Consider the following 21,896-nt stretch of genomic DNA (forward strand, 5'->3'; position numbering starts at 1 on the left):
GCACCATTTCAAATGGTTCAAAGTCCAGACATTTTCACCATTAACTGCTGGATCTAAAATAACTCAAGTTCAGATGAATACTTACATCAGATATTCTGTTCCCAATGCTGTATAATTTGTGTATTTTTAAAAAATACTCAACGAACTAACATCATAAGCAAATTGAGGTTTGAAAAATAATCCCATCTCACAACACAAGCAAATGTGCAAATTGTTATAATTATGAGGTTTATAAGATTACATTTTAGGACTGGAGCTTTAAATTTAGGGTAAAGGAAGGGACCTATTCTGCTGTCTGCTTGACAGGAAGCCTCCATCATTCTGATTGTTAAAGATCAAATAAAGGCTTAAATTTTTACTAAGAAGATGGCGCAAGGTATTTATGTTTGAAGACAATCCATAGAATCCCTACAGTGCAGAAGGAGGCCTTTCGGCCCATCGAGTCTGCACCGACCCTTTGAAAGAGCACCCTAACTAGGTCTACTCACCCCTCCACCCTGCCCTATCCCTGTAACCCCAAAACCTAACCTGCACATCCCTGGAAACTAAGGGGCAATTTATCATGGTCAATCCACCTACCTGTACATCTTTAGACTGTGGGAGGAAACTGGAGCACCCGGAGGAAACCCACACAGACATGCGGAGAACATACAAACTCCACACAGTGATCCAAGGTCGGAATTGAACGCTGGTCCCTGGCGCTGTGAGACAGCAGTGCCGCATTCTCTGAGTTTACCAGAGTAGACTCTGAATCTTCCAAAAGTCCCAGATAGAGACGAGATATCAGGTTGTAAACAGTTGTGCTGCAAACTGTCCTTTTACTTCTAAGATCAAAGAAAATTAGAACCAAGGATAGCTATCTAGCACTTCTACTTATGTACAAAATTAATGGGCGGGATTCTCCGTTTGGCGACATCGAAATCGGGAAAGGCAATTGGGCTGAGAATCGCCAAATCGCAATTCCCCATCACAATGACAGTGGCGTCAATGCGTTCTGGAACACACGTACAATAGATACCGTTTGCATATCATTAGCGAGCCCTACCCGGTATTCTCCGGGGCCTCCGGGATTCTCTGTCTCCGATGGGCCAAGTTCCCGACGGCATAGTTCACTTGTGCTTTTAAATATCGTGAAACTGGTGTGGCGGCTGCTGAGGGAGAGAGAGGGTGTCCAGAAAGTGCCCAACATCGCTATAGTTTGCTGACAGTTGTGCCACCGCCGGGGGGCTTCTGCCATGACCGGGGGGAGTAGTGGGGGGTGGGTACGCTGCAGCGCAACCAGTGCCATCTTGTTGGCTGAGATGTGTGTGTGATGTACAAAAATACATCAGTTCCATTACAGCTTTCATGGGTCAATACCAAACGCAAAGGGGAACCCGAATATGACATAACGCATCTTACATTAAAGGTCCATTAATCAGGTTTGTTGTTGAGACATTGTATAGCTGCAGTCAAACAGAGCAAAACTTTAGAAAAAGGCTGAGCTTTAAGTTTTGAATTTTTTTAATATTAAGAGCCAATGAAGAGTAGAAATGAGACTGTACATCAAGATTACACTGGTGTTTCAGTGCCGATATGAACACAATTTAGTAATGTGCGTAAAATCCTCCCTTCCCCCAGCCAGAGAAAAAGTACAGGAGCAGGTCACATAAATCCAGTGGCTCCAAATAGTAACTGAGCTTTAATACAATACCCTAGTTATTTTGCACAATTGGAAATGTGGTTTACATGCTGTGAGACAGCAGTAGCTGCTAAACAACTGCGCTGTGAACCACACACAGTAGAGAGGAGACAATAAGCATTGTTGCATCAAATCACAATGGCAAGACATCACAAGACATAGATTTAAATTTGTACACCCCTTAAATGACAAGCACAGGAACAACAGAGCTTGTTTAAAGTTTATTTTATACAATCCTTCATGGAGTCACCTCCTTAAAGTTTCAAACGAGCGAACATTTCTTGCCCCCTTTCCCAGTCCAGTGCCAGCATGTAACGTTTCAAGTACTGAGCATTCTTTGCAGCCCGCCCAGATTATATCCTTGCTTTCTCCAAGAAGTTATCTTTTAACACTAGTTTGGCCATAAAAACTTGTATGGGAGCACAGTTCAGGAAATCATAGGATATTGCTCAATTTACCTTTACTGCAGCAACTAAAAATAAAAAGATTATTGCATCTCCATTCTGGTATAGAATGGATACTAATCTTCTGACGTGTTCTGGTCCGGTGGTGGTGGTGGGGGGAGGTAATCGATTCTAGCAGCTTCTTAAATAAAATTCCTTTTGAACCTTTACAGCTGGTCATTTATTATTGTATTTTAATGTTTACATATTGTCCCATAAATCTTAAATTCACAGCCGCAGTTTCGCAACCTGCTGCAAGAGCAAAGTATAACCTGTCTGATTCAGACAGCCAGTTCAACAAAACAAAATCAAAATTCTTTCATTTCAAATCGATAGCAAATCGTAATTTGGATTACCCATCTGTTCTTTTTTTTTTTCACCACTGAATGTGGTCATTTATGCCTCAATATTTTCCTGTTAGTCCCCGTTCTCACTCGTACTCATCATCCACAGCCACCTCCCGTTCCACCCTTGTGTTCTCGTACAGGAACAGGAGCCGATCAACCTCAGCCGGGGCCAGCTGGTTGCGCTTGGCGTTCACCAGATTCCCTGCTGCGCTGAACAGGCGCTGGGAGGGAATGCTGGTGGCAGGAATGCACCAGTACTTTTGCAGCAGTTTGCTCAAGGTGGGAAATAAAGCCACCCGGTCAGACCACCAGATGAGCGGATCTTCGCCCAGTTCCAGCACCTTCTGCGATTTGAAGTTATTCAGTTCTTCCACAACCTGGGCATGCCATCCATCCTGGCCCTCGTCACTGCTGCCCGCCTGCCCAAAGATCTCTGCCAGCATGAAGTTAATGCTCCCAGTGCTGTACGGCTGCACTGACACTGCACGCTTTTTCAGCGGTGGCTCCTCAAGGGCAAAGCCCCCCTCTGCTCTCGCAAAGCCCTCATTCCCCTTCTCCAAGAGAGCAGTGGCTTCCTCCAGGATTTTGTTCTCCACCTGCTTTTGCTGCGCGGCTGAAAGGAACGGGACTTTCTTGTATCTTGGGTCGAGAAACGTCGCAGAGTGGAGGAAGAGCTCCAGCTCTGGGGAAAACCGGTACATTTCGGACAACTCTTTGGCAATGGTCTCCTTCACAGCGCTGAGCATGTGAGAGTCTGAATCGTCAACTTTCAGCGTCGAGTTCAACAGGACATGTAGGAGAGGTTTGACCAGACTAATGATTGGGTACTTTGATCTGCCCATCATCTCGGTGGCCTGCTGAAATGGCTGAAGCAACTCCACCAACCCGTCTATGGTGCTCCATTCACTGGCTTCTGGCATCAAGTGATAATTCATGCTGTCCTCAAAGAGCACAGCAGCAATCGCTGTCTGTTGCTCCCTCAGCCGCTGTAGCATAAATTGGGTGGTGCCCCAAGTGCTACAGTCACTGACCAGTTGGTGCTGTAACAAATACTGTTGTTTCTGCTTCTCCCTCAACATGTAAGCTGCCCGCGGCGTCACTTTAAAGTACTCAACCAGTTTGTTGCACTTCAGAAGAAGGGTGCAGAGTTTCGGCAGTTGGAGCGCTCGGTTTATCCCCAGGTTGATTGTGTGTCCGAAGCATGGCATGTGGACAGGGAGATTCAGAAGGGAGCAGGCATTCACCACGTTTTCATTGCCACTGCTGGTCGTGGCGCCCAACACATTTTTGCTGATTCCCCATTCTCTGAAGGACTCGACAAGCGCGTGAGCCAAGTTCTCTGTGGTATACTCATCCGCCACTTCGAACGTGGCGAGACACTTGGAAGCAAACTTTAGGGTGTTGGCGCCGCCGCCCTTACCGCCCAGGAAGTGGGCAGTCAAAGACATGTAGCATCGGTTCCGACCCTGTGCGGTCCACAGTTCGGCTGTCACACCACACCAGGCTGCCGCCGCCAAATCCTTCTCCACGGCAGTCCGGGTAATATGGTACATCTCTGGGATGGCTTTGGTCGAGAAATATTTCCTGTTGGGGAGCTCATACCTTGGGTCCGCCATTTTAAGTAGTTTTTTGAAAGTTTGCTCCTCCACCACAGCAACAGGATACAGCCCTTCGCAGATGAAGTTGGTAACCATAGATGTCAATTCTTGGTGCCGTTTGCTGTCCTGGCTGTAGCAAGTCTTGAAGATTGCGTCTTGGTTGCTCAGGTATGTAGCTTCAGACTCGGATTTCAAAAAGTTGGAAGTGAACGGTTCCCGAGCTTGCTCAGCATTGCTCTTGACAACTTGGTGGAATTCACTGGGATGATTCTTCTCAAGGTGGTAGGCGAGGTTGGAGGTGTTTCCCGAGTAGGCAATTTGAGCCCTGCAAACACGGCAGTAGATCTTCTTCCACTGCAGTATGCATCCTTCAGCATCGGTATCAAACCCAAAGTACTTCCAAACTTTACTTTTTGCTCTTGGGTGACAGACCAGCTTTAGGTCAGAGGTAGAACCTTCCGGAGTCTTGTGCTCCATGGCTCTTCCGTCGCAATTCTGCACACAGATCCTTTATCCATTTAATGCCAACCTGCCAACCAAAAAGAGATAATATGACATTCATTTTTTTTTAAAAGTGCACATCATCTCAAAGACTCGCAGCCTGCGGTTGCACAGTAGTAACCTACCTGATCAATTCTCAAGTAAAAAGAAACGGCAAAGCTGCAAAACACGAAGGTAGGGCAACTGGAAAGGATGGCTCGAGAGCTGATGCTTTGACAAGCAAACCGGATTTGCCGAACAAGCATGCCGGGCTGATGCATTAAGACAGGCGTACAATGCAAAACCTGAAATGTTTAACATATGGACAGGGTTGCATATTGTTTACACACTGGTAGCTATTATTCGTGCCAGCAGCAAGATGCCAAGGCTGTCATGGAAGATCTCCACGCTCAAAGCCTTTGCATTTAAAAAGCGAAATTAATTCCTTTCCGTCCCAACAACTACTCAAGATGAATTATTGCTTCTTTTCAAAGTCTTAACCCCTGCGTGGAAAGACTGATTGCGGTTAAATAGCCTGCTGATGTTTTTGGTCTGAGCTCACACAAGAACAACAGCCACTCTGACGTGAGAGAAGGGTTAGTGTCCGATACGAACACATTGGCTCAAAACGAAAGTGACAACCTAGACAGAATAAAAAATGTTACTGGCCTGCACCTCAATAATCAGTAGATTTGCTTTGCAATGAAGCAGTTTCTGAGACAATTCGAGCAGGGTGAGCGAGCTCACTCACAACCAATGTGTGCAGCCGAGTGAAGTTCTTGTACTTCGACTGGTACAAACATTGTCACCAGAAACTGAACAAGGAAGCACGGACACGTGAAAGAGCTGCAAATCCCAACTTCAAATCATGCAGTCATTTAACTGCAGCTCCGCTTGTATTACTACAGCCAGCAATGTGAACAAGGTAATTTCTACAGTGGCAGTGAGGATTGCAGCCCAGTAATCCAAAATGCGGCATTAATGAAACCACCTTTACATGTATCAGCTTGCTAAACATGCTGTTTCAACAACCAGAAAAACAAACAGAAAGTCGTAGTTAATGACAGTCGCCCCATAATAATTATAATAATTTATGTAGAATTATATATAGACTATACATCACAGAAACAGGTCACTTGGTCCAATCACACTGTGCTGGTGTTTATAGAATGTACTCAACATCTGGGAGGCACGGCGGCACAATGGTTAGCACTGCTGTCTCACGGCGGCAGGGACCCAGGTTTAATCCGTCTTCGGGTGACTGTGTGGAGTTTGCACTTTTTCCCTGTGTGTGTGTGGGTTTCCTCTGGGTGCTCTGGTTCCCTCCCACAATCCAAAGATGTGCAGGTAGGTGGATTGGCCATGCTAAATTGCCCTTAGTGTCCAAAGGGTTAGGTATGGTTACTAGGTTACGGGGATAGGGTGTGAACTTGGGCCTAGGTAGGTTGTTCTTTCCAAGGGTCGGTGGAGGCTCGATGGGCCGAGTGGCCTCCTTCTGCACTGTAGGGATTCTATGATTATCTATCTCAGCCTTTCAGCATGTTAGACAGGGTGTTTCTCTGTTCATATATCCAATAACTATTACAGAATAAGTTTCTATTATCCTTTTACTCATTTGTGTTTTGAAGCAACCAGTTCTGATGACAATCTGGGGTAGAGGTTGGAGGATACTGCTGGGTCTGACCGTCCAGGAAAAATGGATCACCACATGGGTGGGGAAAAAAAACAAGACTGTTAAAAGATTCTGGAACAATGACACTATCTCAGCCGCCATTAGTTCTGCTCTTTCACACCATCTATCAGGGATCCATACTCCTTGCAAGTAGTTTTCTCAGAGGCAAAAAACAGAAACAAACGAAACAATTTTCAAGTTCTTCGGGTTACTCCCCTGATAGCTCAGTCATACAGATTCTCAGTATGAGATCTTAGGTGATCGCACTAAGGGTGTAGGGAGGGGTTCCATCAAATTCCCCGAGGTTAACTGGGGAGGGGAAGCACTTCAGCCAAGTTCTTTGTCCTCAATATAATTTGGTGACCTCTGTTGGAAACAGCAAGTCTACAAACATCCAGTTAGGACAAAATTAGGCTTGGTTGTGATAAATTCCATATGAAATTAGCCCATCAATATTCACTGCCCTAATTGAGACATGAAGGTCAGCCAAATGGGCAAGCAGCAAGAGGACAGATGGCACCTGTCAAATGATAATCTAGTACAACTCATCAAATGCAGGAGATAAGGCAGGAAATGAGAGAGCATAGGCACAGAAGGAGACTACGTTGCACTTTGGACATTCTGAATTCTCCCTCCGTGTACCCAAACAGGCGCCGGAATGTGACAACTCAGGGCTTTTCACGGTAACTTCATTGTAGTGTCAATGTAAGACTACTTGTGACAATTAAGGTATTATTATTATACCTCAAGATCGTTCCGCCGCCAGTCCATAACATCATGGCTGACCCAACTCCATGTACCTGGCCTTTGCTCCATATCTCTTTCTACCAATTTCAGACTAACAATTGATCTCGAGTCAACTACCATTTGTGGAAGAGCGTTACAAACTGGTATCAAACTGTTACAAACTTTGCATGCAGTAGAGTTCCAACTTCATCCCTAAAAAGACTGACTCTAATGTTCAGACGATCTACCTAGATTCTCCAATCAGTGGAACTAGTTTTTCGCTAACTTATCAGTTCCTGGGCAGCACGGTGGAGCAGTGGTTAGCACTGCTGCCTCACGGCGCCGAGGAACCAGGTTCGATCCCGGCCCCGGGTCATTGGTTGTGTGGAGTTTGCGCATTCTCCCCGTGTCTGCGTGGGTCTCACCTCCACAACCCAAAATGATGTGCAGGATCGGTGAATTTGGCCACACTAAATTGCCACTTAATTGGGAAAAAAAATTGGATACTCTAAAAATAATTTTTTTTTAAAACTCATCAGTGCCCCTTCATATTTTGAAAAATAATCAAATCGCTTTTTAATCTTCTGAATTCCAGGGAATACAACCTTAATCTGTGCCATCCGTCCTTGCAGCTTAACCCTTGGACTCCACTCATTCTTATAAATCTATGCTGCACATCCTCCATAGACTTCCTAAAGTGAGGCACTTGCAGTATGCCAGATGTATTCTAACTAACTGAAGCATGACTTTTAACTCCTTGTATTCCAATGCTCTAAATGGGAAGGCCAACATTCCTTTGGCCTTTTAGTTACTTTATATTTAGTTACTTTAGTTACCTTGGAATAAAGAAGTTAAAAAGAAATGTTCATCGGAAATTCATGGTGAGCATTAAAAATGTTTCTCTGATGCTACAAATTTCCATGAGGTAGACTGAGCATTTTCTTTTTCAGAGTTACGACTTTCTTGCTCTGCAATCCCTTCAATAAATCTTGATGTTTCTGCTTAACGCACTTAGAAAATTGATGGACCAGAAATGTAATTTGTCATTTCAATTTTAACAGTCCACACGCCATTTAACATCAGATTAGTCATAGATTTTTACTCTCCTGAACCTTGAATAACACACAAAATCGGCTTATTGTCATTGGTCTGCACAAAATATTAAAAGGAAGGACAAATGCATAAACTCTAAGATTGTACAGCACCGCAGTATTAATGCAATTAACAAGGCCCTTTTCACGAAAGGGATCATTGGGAGCAATACAGAAACGGGTGTCTTGTCATCACGAAGCTCACTAGACAGTCTCATTTATAAAACTTCCCTGTTAAAAAAGGAGCCATGCATAAATCTCATTGCACTATACCACAATGTATTCCGTTCCATTGGTGGGAAGAGGGGTTAGCATCCACTGTAGCATATTAATTCATCATGCAAAATTATTTTGTGCACTACTTTAACAGTCTTTAATCAGCTTACAATAAACAACTATGTTACAACAACAAGAAGCAATTTTACAGAGCTACATTAATCAGAGCGCTACCAGAGGGAATTACATCTCAAAGTTTATTTAATACTAGCCGAGCTCCCATGGTGATCCACACAAGGAGTCAAGATCAAGAGTAATAGAGAGTTGAAGTGTGATTCGCTGTCATGGGATAAGAGGACCAGGCGCGCTGGGCCGAAGGGCCTTTTCTGTGCTGCAGACCTCTGTGACATGGGGAGGAAAGTCAATCCTTATTTTTCAAAGTCCTTCATTCTGTCCTTATCTCAACATATGCTTTGAATAACTATAGCTAAATAGAAAACCTTACAGTAATTTGTGAGGCAGAGAACAAGAGGTGGTTGTAGAATACGAAGAGTTGGGAGATATGAATCTGAATTGAATTGCATTATTAGAAGGGTGGGATTATGGTGCACCAAGTGTCTATAGAGTGTTACAATTGTAAATATGGACAAAGGAATTTAGAATGAAACACCTAAAGCAAAAGCAATAGAAAAGTAAAGGATTGTAGACGAGTACAAACATCCAGAGGGGATTTTAAAATTATTTATAGACGAGTAGATATACATTATAGAAAAATAGAGACACTTAACCAAATACAGTGTAGAGCTTCTTAATTCAGTGTCTCAAATTGTTCACAGCGCTGTCTCGCCCATGGCGAGATCTGTAATCAGTAAAGCTTCACCCAAGTGTGAGGGTTCAAAAAGGCACAATCAATCAATATAAAATAAAAATCTATTGTCGAGAGTTGTTTCTGATTCAAGTAAAGCGCAGTGCAAAGAAGCCTTCACGCTCTGGTCGTCGCAGGTACAGAACTCTGAGGAACAAAATGAATCAGTGCCATAGTGAGGGACGAGTGTGCTGAAGACCATAAAGAGAAAAACTGAGCAAGGTCCGATGCAGGTCCACATTCACCACAGAAGAAACTCATTTCTAACCACTCAAAGTATTCTCAGTTAGCCGAACACATCGTGAACCTTTCTTGCAAGGTTCTCGAAGCCATTCTTGCAACAGGTAAGAAGTCCAGCAGCAGCAGCAGAGTCGACAATGGTCCTTTTTTCCAGAGGGATTGGCAGTTGGTTCCGTCACACCACAGTGCAGCAAATAAGAACAAGTCTGAAGAGGTGAAAGGCTATTTGGTCAAACAAGCCTCTCCCATAGATATATTAATCTAATCATGGATTTTCGTGAGAATATGCAGCAGAAAAATAGGCCATTCAACCCAACTGGACTATGCCAACGATTAGGTTCCACAATCGAATCCTCCGCCTCTACGTCCTCGAATGTATTTACCCTTTTTTTTTCACCATCAGCTCCCCCTCCCCCGCCAACACAATCAAAACTGAAAGACTAAACTCCTGTACATAGCACCTGTGGAAAAAAGTAGTGCTTTCAATATTTCCATTAGCTCAATCACCTTGCTCAGACGTCGATTTAGCTCCTTCAGTACTGTGATGAACAAGCAACTATTGTTCAACGTGGCAGTAGCAAATTTAAAATTATCACAATTAATTGCTGATTTCATGTTTAAGTGGCAGAACAACAGTACTCCCATTCAGTGCACACCAATGTGCACATTAACGATATGATTTCAAACCGTGCTGCCTTGTTTTTTTTTATTCTTCAAGGGACGTGGGCTTCTTTTCGCTGGCTATGCCAGCATTTACTGCACATCCCTAATAGGCCTTGAGGTGGTGCTGAGCTGCCTTCTTGAACCGCTGCAGTCCACGTGGTGTAGGTACACCCACAGTGCTGTGAGGGAGGGTGTTCCAGGATTCTGATCGAACGACAATGAAGTAAAGACTGATATATTTCCAAGTCAGGATAGTGTGTGGCTTGGAAGGGAATTTGCAAGTGGCAGAGGTTACGGATTTGGAAGGCGCCTTGGTGAGGTTTTGCAGATCATCTTGTAGATGGAACACACTGCTGCCACTATGCGCAGTGTTGGAGGGAGTGAATGTTGAAGGTGGTGGATGGGATGCCAATGAAATGAGCTGCTTTGTTCTGGATGCTGTCAAGCTTCTTGAGTGTTGTTAGGGCTGTACTCATCCAGGCAAGGGGAATGAATTCCATCACACTCCTGACTTGTGCCTTGTAAATGGTGGACAGGCTTTGGTGAGTCAGGAGCTGGGGTACTCTGCAGAATTCCCAGTCTAACAATCTTTATTAGTGTCACAAGTAGGCTTATAATTAAGCTACTGTGAAAATCCCCTAGTCGCCACACTCCGGCGCCTGTTCGGGTACAGAAGAAGAATTCAAAATGTCCAATTCACCAAACAAGCACGTCTTTGGGATTTATGGGAGGAAACCGGAGCACCTGGAGGAAACCCACACAGACACGGGGAGGACGTGCAGACTCCGCACAGACAGTGACCCAAGCCGGGAATCGAACCCAGGTCCCTGGAGCTGTGAAGCAACAGTGATAACCAATGTGCTACCGTGCCGCCCCTCTGGCCGGCTCTTCTCATTAAAAAGTATTTTTATGGTTGGCAAAGTTCAGTTACTTGTCAATATTAAGCCTAAAAATGCTGATAGTGGGGGATTCTGCAATGGTAATGCATTGAGGATCGAGGATCAAGGGGAGATATTTAGATTTTCTTTTGTCGGAGATGGTCATTGCCTTGCACTTGTGTGATACAAATGTTACTTCCCCCTTGTTATGGGCGAAGCATTTTCAGAACCCTAAAATGTATCATGGAGTTCAACCAACCTCACCCTTTTATGTATTTGTTGCTTTTTCTAGCACACGGCTTTTTCCCTAGGTGTGGGCTTACAATTATGGACACGTGGGTTTGTAAACACAAAACACTGTTTATTCCATGAACTCAACTTAACCTCTTAAATAAACATTGGATCTTCTAACACCCCTTACTTCAAAGATAACTCAGAAAATATTGCATCAGTAAATAACTCCTTAAAATGTTCCTTCAAACTTCCAAGAGACTTAACACCTTTAAACAGCATCACATCAGGTTAAAGGATATATATATTTTCTGTAGAATGGCAGAGATATATTAGCTTGGTTGACTGCAGCTCCAGCACCTTGCTTTCTTCCTGCAAACTCTATGGAAACACACAGACACACCCAAGCTGCTTTCTCAAACCTGGCTTTTTACTTTTAAACTGCTCTCAGCAAACCAGCCAGGCACTTTTTAGCTGCTCTCAGCAATACCAGCCAGGCACTTTTCAAACTGCAAAACCAAACTGCGAAATGGCTGAACTGACCTGAGCTCCACCCTCTCTATGACATCACTGTTTTCTTAAAGATACATTGCTTAAACATCCAGTTCTTAAAGGCACTCTCACATGACACCTCCCCCCAAGAAAAAAAAAAACCCATCAACTTCAAGATGGTTTCATTTTTCACCTTTGCACCATCGACTAAGAAATGCACACAGTAAAAATACTTTATTGTTTCACAAAAAAAACACACGCAAACAGGCATAATAATATAGTCCATTTTTCTTTGCTCTTCTTCCTCCAACCAAAATCCTTCTCGATTGATAGTCTCTTTGAACAAGAAAGTCTCTGCACGATCCATCCATTCCTCTACGCCTCGGCATTTCTCTTTAGAATCAGATACTTTAGTTCAATCTGACCACAGAGTCCCTTGCCATTCTCCAATACAGGAGCATTGGTGATCACAGCTTTCAGGCAGTCAAATGCCTGTTGTAAATCCGCTGCCCACTGAATTTTTTTATGTTTCTTTAGCAATTCCATCAGTGGAGTAATCACGCCACAAATCTTTTGCACAAATGTTCGATCAAATCCACTCATGCTAAGAAATCGCATTATCTCCCTTCGTCGAGGGTAACGGAAACTCCGCACAGAAAGTGATTCGGGCTTCTCCAAATTCACTTTCGGCTAGGTTCATCACCAAACCCGCCACCTGAAGTCGATCGAAGAACTCCATACGATGGTTTAAATGTTCTTTCCATGTCTGGAAGTTGGAAATAAAAGCAGATTGTCCCACTTTCTCAATGCAATCCTTTAATGGTGGGACAGGATAAGAGTCCGTTCTTGTAACTGCATTCATCGTTCTATAGTCCATACTCAACCGTTGGGTACCGTCTGGTTTAGGTACCATCACTATGGATGAGCTCCATTGGCTGCAACCCACTTCAATCATGCCATTCATCAGCATACTCTCAATCTCTCTGTTAACCTGTGTCAATTTTAACGGATTAAGTCTGTATGGATGTTGTTTGATAGGAACAGCATTTCCCACATCTACATCATGTATAGCCATTTTAGTACTTCCTAATTTATCTCTACAACTTGCCCATGTGATATCAATAACTCTTTCAGGTCAGTTTGTTTTTCCTCTGGAAGGTAACTTAACAATTCATCCCAATTTTTAAGAACATCCACATTTTCCAATTTAATTTGAGGTATGTCAAATTCACAGTCATCTGGATTTGGTTCGTCACTTTGAGTTAGAATCATTAAAACCTCCTTTTTCTCTCCTTCCCTTTCAAAGTACCTTTTAAGCATATTCACATGACACACTCGGTGAGTCTTCCTTCTATCTGGTGTTTTTACCACACAATTCACCTCACTTAATTTCCTTTCAATCTGATACGGTCTACAAAACCTAGCTTTTAAAGGCTCCCCTCCCACTGGCAACAACACTAAAACTTTATCCCCACTGGCAAAACTACGAACTTTGGATTTCTTGTCCGCGACCCATTTCATCACATTTTGTGAAACTTTCAAATGTTGTCTAGCCAATTCACCTGCTCTATTTAATCGTTCCCTAAAATTTGACACGTAATCCAACAGTGTCATTTCCGATTTCTCACCCACCAATTTTTCCTTAATCAATTTAAGTGGTCCTCTTACCTCATGACCAAAAATTAGTTCAAAAGGACTAAATTTGGTCGACTCATTAGGTGCATCCTTAATGCAAACAAAACAAATGGGATTCCTTTATCCCAATCCTCTAGATAATCTTGACAATATGCCCTCAACATTGTCTTGAATGTCTGATGCCACCTTTCTAGCACTCTCTGCGATTCTGGATGATACGCAGTTGATTTAAATTGTTTTATTCCTAAGCTATCCATAACTTCTTTGAATAACTTTGAAGTAAAATTCAATCCTTGATCCGATTGCATTTCTGTGGGTAGTCCATATCTAGTAAAGAATTTAAGTAACTCCTCCACCATCCTCTTAGCTGTAATATTACGTACTGGAATGGCCACTGGAAACCTAGTAGACACATCCATTACAGTCAAAAGATATTGATTCCCACTTTTTGTTTTAGGAAGCGGTCCTACACAATCGATTAGGACCCTTGTAAAAGGTTCCTCAAATGCTGGAATGGGTATTAAGGACTCTGGTTTTATCACTGCTTGAGGTTTCCATATCACTTGACATGTGTGACATGATTGACAAAATTCAACTACATCTTTATGTAGTCCAGGCCAATAAAAATGTTTCTGGATTTTAGCTTGAGTTTTCCTTATTCCCAAATGACCTCCCACTGGTACCTCATGTGAAACTCGCAACACCTCCTTTCTATACCCTACCGGCAATACTACTTAGAATCATAGAATCATAGAAGTTTACAGCATGGAAACAGGCCCTTCGGCCCAACCAGTCCATGCCGCCCAGTTTTTACCATTAAGCTAGTCCCAGTTGCCCGCACTTGGCCCATAACCCTCTATACCCATCTTACCCATGTAACCATCTAAATGCTTTTTGAAAGACACAATTGTACCCGCTTCTACTACTACCTCTGGCAGCCCATTCCAGACACTCACTACCCTCTGAGTGAAGAAATTGCCCCTCTGGGCCCTTCTGAATCTCTCCCCTCTCACCTTAAACCTATGCCCTCTAGTTTTAGACTCCCCTACCTTTGGGAAAAGATGTTGACTATCTACCTTATCTATGCCCCTCATTATTTTATAGACCTCTATAAGATCACCCCTAAGCCTCCTACGCTCCAGGGAAAAAAGTCCCAGTCTATCCAGCCTCTCCTTATAACTCAAACCATCAAGTCCCGGCAACATCCTAGTAAATCTTTTCTGCACTCTTTCTAGTTTAATAATATCCTTTCTATAATAGGGTGACCAGAACTGCACACAGTATTCCAAGTGTGGCCGTACCAATGTCTTGTACAACTTCAACAAGACGTCCCAACTCCTATATTCAATGTTCTGACCAATGAAACCAAGCATGCCGAATGCCTTCTTCACCACCCTGTCCACCTGCGACTCCACCTTCAAGGAGCTATGAACCTGTACTCCTAGATCTCTTTGTTCTATAACTCTCCCCAACGCCATACCATTAACTGAGTAGGTCCTGGCCTGATTCGATCTGCCAAAATGCATCACCTCACATTTATCTAAATTAAACTCCATCTGCCATTCGTCGGCCCACTGGCCTTACTTGATGAACTTCTGCCCACTTTTCATCCGCCTGCATATGTACAGGTCTCCATTTTCTCATCAAGACATCATTTTTACAGTAATAACACTCTCGTATACTCTCAGATTCCTCTTCTGTATATGCTTCCTGATATATCCGTTTTATTTCTACATCTTTCTGTTGTAACTCCGCCAATTTTCCTGAACTAAAAATATCCGCCTCATCCTCCACCTGTTCTTGTTCTTTTTCAACAATCTGACCAAAAATCGTTTCTGATAATTGCACTTAAACTTCATCTTCACTCTTTAATTTCTCCTCTTGTCTTAACCTGTGACTTTGCGACCTTGTTACTACACAATCCGGAAAAATCCCAGGATATTCATCCTTCAACACTTCAGTTGACTGATTTTCCACTGGCTTATCAACCATAGTAGGCATCACTCCCACCTGCGATCCAGCCATATCATTACCCAAGATAAACTGTATTCCTCGACAAGATAGTTTATCTTTTACTCCTACTGCAACTTCACCACTCTTCACTGGACTTTCCAACCTTACCTTATATAATGGAACGCTACTCCTCTCACCCTGAATTCCACATATCACCACCTTTTCTGGCAACATTCTTCCCAAACTACATAATTCCTCATCTCTTAGGGGCAGCACGGTAGCATTGTGAATAGCACAATTGCTTCACAGCTCCAGGGTCCCAGGTTCAATTCCGGCTTGGGTCACTGTCTGTGCGGAGTCTGCACATCGTCCCCGTGTGTGCGTGGGTTTCCTCCGGGTGCTCCGGTTTCCTCCCACAGTCCAAAGTTGTGCAGGTTAGGTGGATTGGCTATGATAAATTGCCCTTAGTGTCCAAAATTGCCCTTAGTTTTGGGCGGGGTTACTGGGTTATGGGGATAGGGTGGAGGTGTTGACCTTGGGTAGCGTGCTCTTTCCAAGAGCCGGTGCAGACTCGATGGGCCGAATGGCCTCCTTCTGCACTGTAAATTCTATGACAAGGACTTTGCAGGGTTGACAGAGCTTGGTGTGCCATTGTTGCTTCTGGTTCCTAGGTCCATAATGGATGGTCTGTCCAGTTTTATTCTTTTTAGACTTTGTGGCCGTTTGGTACAACTGAGTGGCTTGCTCGGTCATTTCAGAGAGCATATAAGAGTCAACTCACCCTCAAACCGAATGTGGAATTCAATCATGTTATTTCAATCTGAGGTTGTTAACTAATCCTGCCTCATTGCACATTTGCAGGTCGAGAATAGCCGGTTCTCTGGTTGGCTCTATATGCTGCTCAAAGAAATTGTCCTGAAAACACTTCCTGAATTCATGTTCCAGATTATCTTTGGCAACTTGATTGTCCAATCTATATGTAGGTTACAGTCACCCAGATTATTGCAATACGTTTTTACAAGCCCACATTATGGCTTCCTGTATACTTCATCCTGCAGTGTAGTTAGTGTTAGGCAACCTACAAATAACTCCCACTAATGGCTTCTTACCTTTAGTATGGTTTTCTCAATCATGTCAACGCTGAAACTAAATTTATTGATATTTTGTTGGATAAATTAATCTGTAATACAGATGGAGAAACAACACTGGAATTCAACACGTGTATAAAGACAGAGACATAGATGGATCTGTGAAACAGAGGGATAGATATAGCGATAGATGGGCTGAACTGTGATAAGGACCAACTGATCAATCTGATCCAGAAGAGGAGCACAAGGCAACAATGGAACAAAAAAGGATGAGATCGAAAAATGGATCTACAAAATGAAATAGTAGATGTATATTGATAGACAGATGTATCTGTGATGCAGCGAAAGAGATATTGGGCACGATTCTCCGGCCGTGTTGCACTCAAGTGAGAGCACAACGGAGCCAGAGCATCCCAGGAGGGGCCCACAGCAAGCCTCCCGACAGGCTCCAGATCCCGCGAGACTCACCGGAGTCCCATGAGAGGTCGAAGTCGGAACCCCGCCCCAAATGGGCAGATCGAATGACGCTCGGGGAAGTAAGTCGTAAACGTACTTACGACCCACCTGCCCAAGATCCACTGGCCTCCTTCAATTCTCCGGCCTCCCCAGGGAGGTTGCAGCTGGGCGCCAATCAGTGCTGGTCGACACAAACGCAGAGCAGGTGGAATGGCACCCGGGGGGCTCTCCTGGGCCACCAGTGACTCCTAGATGTCAGGGTAAGTGCAGGATGGCCCCTGGCCCTCCCCCTGGAATGCGGGTACATTGGCACAGCCACGGTGCCCGGATGGCCCTGCCAAGCCAGCAGGAGCACTGCCCGAGTGCCAGTGTGGCAGTGTAAGGGTGCTCGAGTGCCAGGGACCCCATAGCGGGGTGTCCTCACTTGGGGCCTGTGGCGTAGTGTCGATGTGTGTGGGGAGTGGCAATGCCCATGGTTAGGGGGACCCACAAGCTCACTTAGAGAAATAAAAAAATGAAAATCGCTTATTGTCACAAGTAGGCTTCAAATGAAGTTACTGTGAAAAACCCCTAGTCGCCACATTCCGGCGCCTGTTCGGGGAGGCTGGTACAGGAATTGAACCGTGCTGCTGGCCTGCCTTGGTCTGCTTTCAAAGCCAGCGATTTAGCCCTGTGCTATCCCAGCCCATATCGAGGCACCCTTTCAAAATGGCGGTCCGATCTCAGAGTTCAGCTCCCCAGTGCTAAAAAAAATTCTAAGTGTGGGCTAAACTGGTGAGAAACTCCCAGGGCCGAAAAAAGTAACTGTCATTGAATAGCGCTGGGGAACTCGCCGGCAGAGCCGGTGGGAAACTCCCTGCAAAACCCACCACAAATTAACTTACAAAGTTTTGGGGAGAATCGCACCCAACGTTAATTGGATGGTTTTGTGATAGGAGTGGGGTGTTGGTGGAGCCTGCATGAAAACAAACCAAAAATAGAATCAAATACATAGAGCAATAGATAAATGGATTGACGATAGAGAGATTGATTTATGAACCTGTGACACAAAGGAAATAGAGATTCAAAGATTAATCGATGAAACAGAGAGGGAAGAGAGAGAAAGAGAGAGAAAGAGATTTGGGTCTACGGAGGCACCCATGATCAAGGGAGAGAAAGAGGAATGTAGAAATAAAGAATCTGTGATACAGAAAGGAGGAGAGAACAGGAACACAGGTCAATACTGGAATGGAATATATAAAGAGATAAGAGATATAGAGAGGGGGCACGATCTTCAGTCATGCTGCGCCAGAAAAGCAGCTCGCCACAGCACAGCGTGGCCATTGACAGGCCAGGATACCCTGCACCCAGGATCTACCCGGCTCGCAATGCCTCGCGAGATTCAACGCAATCTCGCGATACGTTGCAAGGGGAATCCCGGCCACAATGGGAGGGATCAGTTTTTGGCAAATCTGCATATTAGAGCGAGGCAGTAAGCCTTACACTAATGTGCAGATTCCCAAGGTGCCTGAGGCTTGTGGTCCTCGGGCGAACGCCACAAACGGGGACCAGACGGAATGGCACTTTTGGGGGTCTCCAAGGGAATTGTGTTCCCTCCCATGTTGTGTTCGGGTTGGTGGGAGTTCGGGGATTTCTTTTGGCCTCGGAGATCGGGACGCTCTCGCTAAACTGGGAAGTTCTAGCGTCCGGAGCTCCCCGTTGTAAAAATCAAGGCTATATGCAGCCTTGGTCGCGCGTTTCCCGTTTAGGCCCCTTATTCAAGCGAGTCACATTGAATAGCAACGTGTTTTTCGGCACTACGAGTGCCGGGAAGCACGCGGCTAAACCCACTCGCCGGGAACTTTGTTCCTTTTGGGAAGATCGCACCCAGGATATAGAGATGAGATATATATGGATCAATGAATATACAGAATAATGAATATTTGGAACTATATAGATGGGATACACAGAAATAGATAAATGAATACATAGATAGATATATGCAAAATATATATGGATAAATGAATGAAAATATACGGGATATATAGAAATAGATGGATACATGAATATCTAGATGTATATTTATAAAGATGGTACAGATGGAGGTTGATAAATAAATATATAGAGATGTAGAGATGGGATATACAGGTTTCAGTGGGATACATTGAGATAAATAAATGAATATCTAGATATATATTTATATCGATGGCAGATGGGATAGGTGTAGATATTTAGATAGGATATACAGATTTCAGTGGGATATATAGATTTCAGTGGGATATAGAGCTGTCAGTGGGATATACAGATTTCAGTGGGATATACATGTTTCAGTGGGATATACAGATTTCAGTGGGATATACAGGTTTCAGTGGGATGTGCAGGTTTCAGTGGGATATACAGATTTCAGTGGGATATACAGTTTTCAGTGGGATATGCAGGTTTCACTGGGATATACAGATGTCAGTGGGATATACAGATGTCAGTGGGATACAGATTTCAGTGGGATATACAGATGTCAGTGGGATATACAGATGTCAGTGGGATATACAGATTTCAGTGGGATGTACAGATGTCAGTGGGATATATAGATTTCAGTGGGATATACAGATGTCAGTGGAATACGCAGATGTCAGTGAAATACGCAAATTTCAGTGGGATGTACAGATGTCAGTGGGATATACAGATGTCAGTGGGATATACAGATGTCAGTGGGATATAAAGATTTCAGTGGGATATACAGATGTCAGTGGGATACGCAGATTTCAGTGGGATATGCAGATTTCAGTGGGATGTACGGATGTCAGTGGGATACGCAGATTTCAGTGGGATACGCAGATGTCAGTGGGATGTACAGATGTCAGTGGGATACGCAGATTTCAGTGGGATATACAGATGTCAGTGGGATATACAGATGTCAGTGGGATATACAGACATCAGTGGGATGTACAGATGTCAGTGGGATACGCAGATTTCAGTGGGATACGCAGATGTCAGTGGGATATACAGATGTCAGTGGGATGTACAGACATCAGTGGGATGTACAGATGTCAGTGGGATATACAGATGTCAGTGGGATGTACAGATGGCAGTGGGATATATAGATGTCAGTGGGATATATAGATAGCAGTGGGATATACAGGTTTCAGTGGGATGTACAGATGTCAGTGGGATATACAGATGTCAGTGGGATATATAGATTGCAGTGGGATATATAGATGGCAGTGGGATATACAGGTTTCAGTGGGATGTACAGATGGCAGTGGGATATATAGATGGCAGTGGGATATATAGATGGCAGTGGGATATACAGGTTTCAGTGGGATGTACAGATGTCAGTGGGATATATAGATAGCAGTGGGATGTACAGATGTCAGTGGGATATATAGATGTCAGTGGGATATACAGGTTTCAGTGGGATGTACAGATAGCAGTGGGATATATAGATTGCAGTGGGATATTCAGATGTCAGTGGGATATATAGATGGCAGTGGGATATATAGATGGCAGTGGGATATTCAGATGTCAGTGGGATATACAGATGTCAGTGGGATATATAGATGGCAGTGGGATATATAGATTGCAGTGGGATGTACAGATAGCAGTGGGATATATAGATGGCAGTGGGATATTCAGGTTTCAGTGGGATATACAGGTTTCAGTGGGATGTACAGATGTCAGTGGGCTATATAGATGTCAGTGGGATATTCAGATGTCAGTGGGATATATAGATGGCAGTGGGATATATAGATTGCAGTGGGATGTACAGATAGCAGTGGGATATATCGATGGCAGTGGGATATACAGGTTTCAGTGGGATGTACAGATGTCAGTGGGATATATAGATAGCAGTGGGATGTACAGATGTCAGTGGGATATTCAGATGTCAGTGGGCTATATAGATGTCAGTGGGATGTACAGATGTCAGTGGGCTATATAGAGGTGTATAAGTGACTGGGAGTACAGGTGGCCAGTGGGACTGAACCCGCGCCGCGCCGGGCGGCAGGTTCCCTGATGATCAGACTCCGGGAACTCGGCTTCATCGGGCTGAGCGCAGGGAGTCTGTGAGTGAGACCCGAGCCGCGGTGCTGCGCGGCGCCTCTAACCTGGTAGCGAGAAGCTGCGGCCGAGCAGCTGGCACAGCAGCACCTTCACACCCACGGCGTAGGTCCAGAGGAAGGAGGAGACGGGCGACATGACAGCGGCTGGCCGAGGGTGCATCGCACAAACCGTCCCTTCCCCCAGACCTAAACACAGTGTCCCCGAACGGGGGTTCCGGCTGCCTCAGCTCAGCTCAACACACTGAGCAGCAGCTGCATTCAACACTGTGCATGTTCCTATGTGTGTGCATATGTGTTTATGTCCATGTTTGTGTGCGTGCATATGTGTTTCTGTCCATGTTTGTGTGCCTGCATATGTGTTTATGTCTATGTGTGTACATATGTGTTTATGTCCATGTGTGTGTGTGTGCATGTGTTTCTGACCATGTTTATGCATGTACATATGTATGTATGTTCATGTGTGTGAATATGTTTGTGCATGCGCATATGTGTGCTTGTCCTAACACTGCTGAAGGAGGCCATTTGGCCCATCAGGTCAGCACCCTCTGAAAGAACACCCTACCCAGTCCCACAGCTAAGGGGTAATTTAGCACGGCAAATCCATCTAACCTGAAGATTTCTGTACTGTGGGATCATAAATTATCATAGAATTTGCAGTGCAGAAGGAGGCCATTCGGCCCATCGAGTCTGCACCGGCTCTTGGAAAGAGCATCCTACCCAAGGTCAACACCTCCACCCTATCCCCATAACCCAGTAACCCCACCCAACACTAAGGGCAATTTTGGACACTAAGGGCAATTTATCATAGCCAATCCACCTAACCTGCACATCTTTGGACTGTGGGAGGAAACCGGAGCACCCGGAGGAAACACACGCACACACGAGGAGGATGTGCAGACTCCGCACAGACAGTGACCCAAGCCGGAATCGAACCTGGGACCCTGGAGCTGTGAAGCAATTGTGCTATCCACAATGCTACCGTGCTGCCCACGGGATGAAACCGGAGCACCCAGAGGAAACCCAAGCAGACACGGGAAGAGCGTGAAAACTTTACACAGTCACCCAAGGGCAGAATCGAATCCGGGTTCCTGCCGCTATGAGGCA

At 44.5% G+C, this 21,896-nt stretch overlaps 2 protein-coding genes across 4 annotated transcripts in view; both read right to left on the minus strand.

Moving 5' to 3' along the window:
* dhrsx (dehydrogenase/reductase (SDR family) X-linked) overlaps window positions 1-20,968 on the minus strand; it is a 326,269-nt gene extending 305,301 nt beyond the window's left edge. Inside the window, exon 1 of one of the 3 annotated variants that reach the window (XM_072477317.1) lies at window positions 20,838-20,968. Coding sequence is in view for 2 of the 3 variants with exons in the window: in XM_072477319.1 (XP_072333420.1) it covers window positions 20,838-20,952 (115 nt within the window). In the remaining variant the exon portion in view is untranslated. The remainder of the gene's footprint in view (window positions 1-20,837) is intronic. The other 2 variants (XM_072477319.1, XM_072477320.1) reach the window with 2 other exon arrangements.
* Window positions 1,486-20,957, minus strand: LOC140392080 (E3 SUMO-protein ligase ZBED1-like). Its single transcript, XM_072477316.1, has 2 exons — window positions 20,838-20,957; window positions 1,486-4,598 (listed from the first exon to the last, which is right to left on the minus strand). The coding sequence occupies exon 2, from the start codon at window positions 4,544-4,546 to the stop codon at window positions 2,555-2,557; it is 1,992 nt and encodes a 663-aa protein (XP_072333417.1). The 5' UTR covers window positions 4,547-4,598; window positions 20,838-20,957; the 3' UTR covers window positions 1,486-2,554.
* Window positions 20,969-21,896: the final 928 nt, after the last annotated feature.

The sequence above is a fragment of the Scyliorhinus torazame genome, chromosome 15 (genome assembly GCF_047496885.1).
Source record: "Scyliorhinus torazame isolate Kashiwa2021f chromosome 15, sScyTor2.1, whole genome shotgun sequence".
Classification (NCBI taxonomy): Eukaryota; Metazoa; Chordata; class Chondrichthyes; order Carcharhiniformes; family Scyliorhinidae; genus Scyliorhinus; species Scyliorhinus torazame.

Excerpts from the sequence above, each read along its gene's own strand:
- LOC140392080 (XM_072477316.1), bottom strand. The coding sequence starts at position 4,546 with ATGGAGCACAAGACTCCGGAAGGTTCTACCTCTGACCTAAAGCTGGTC.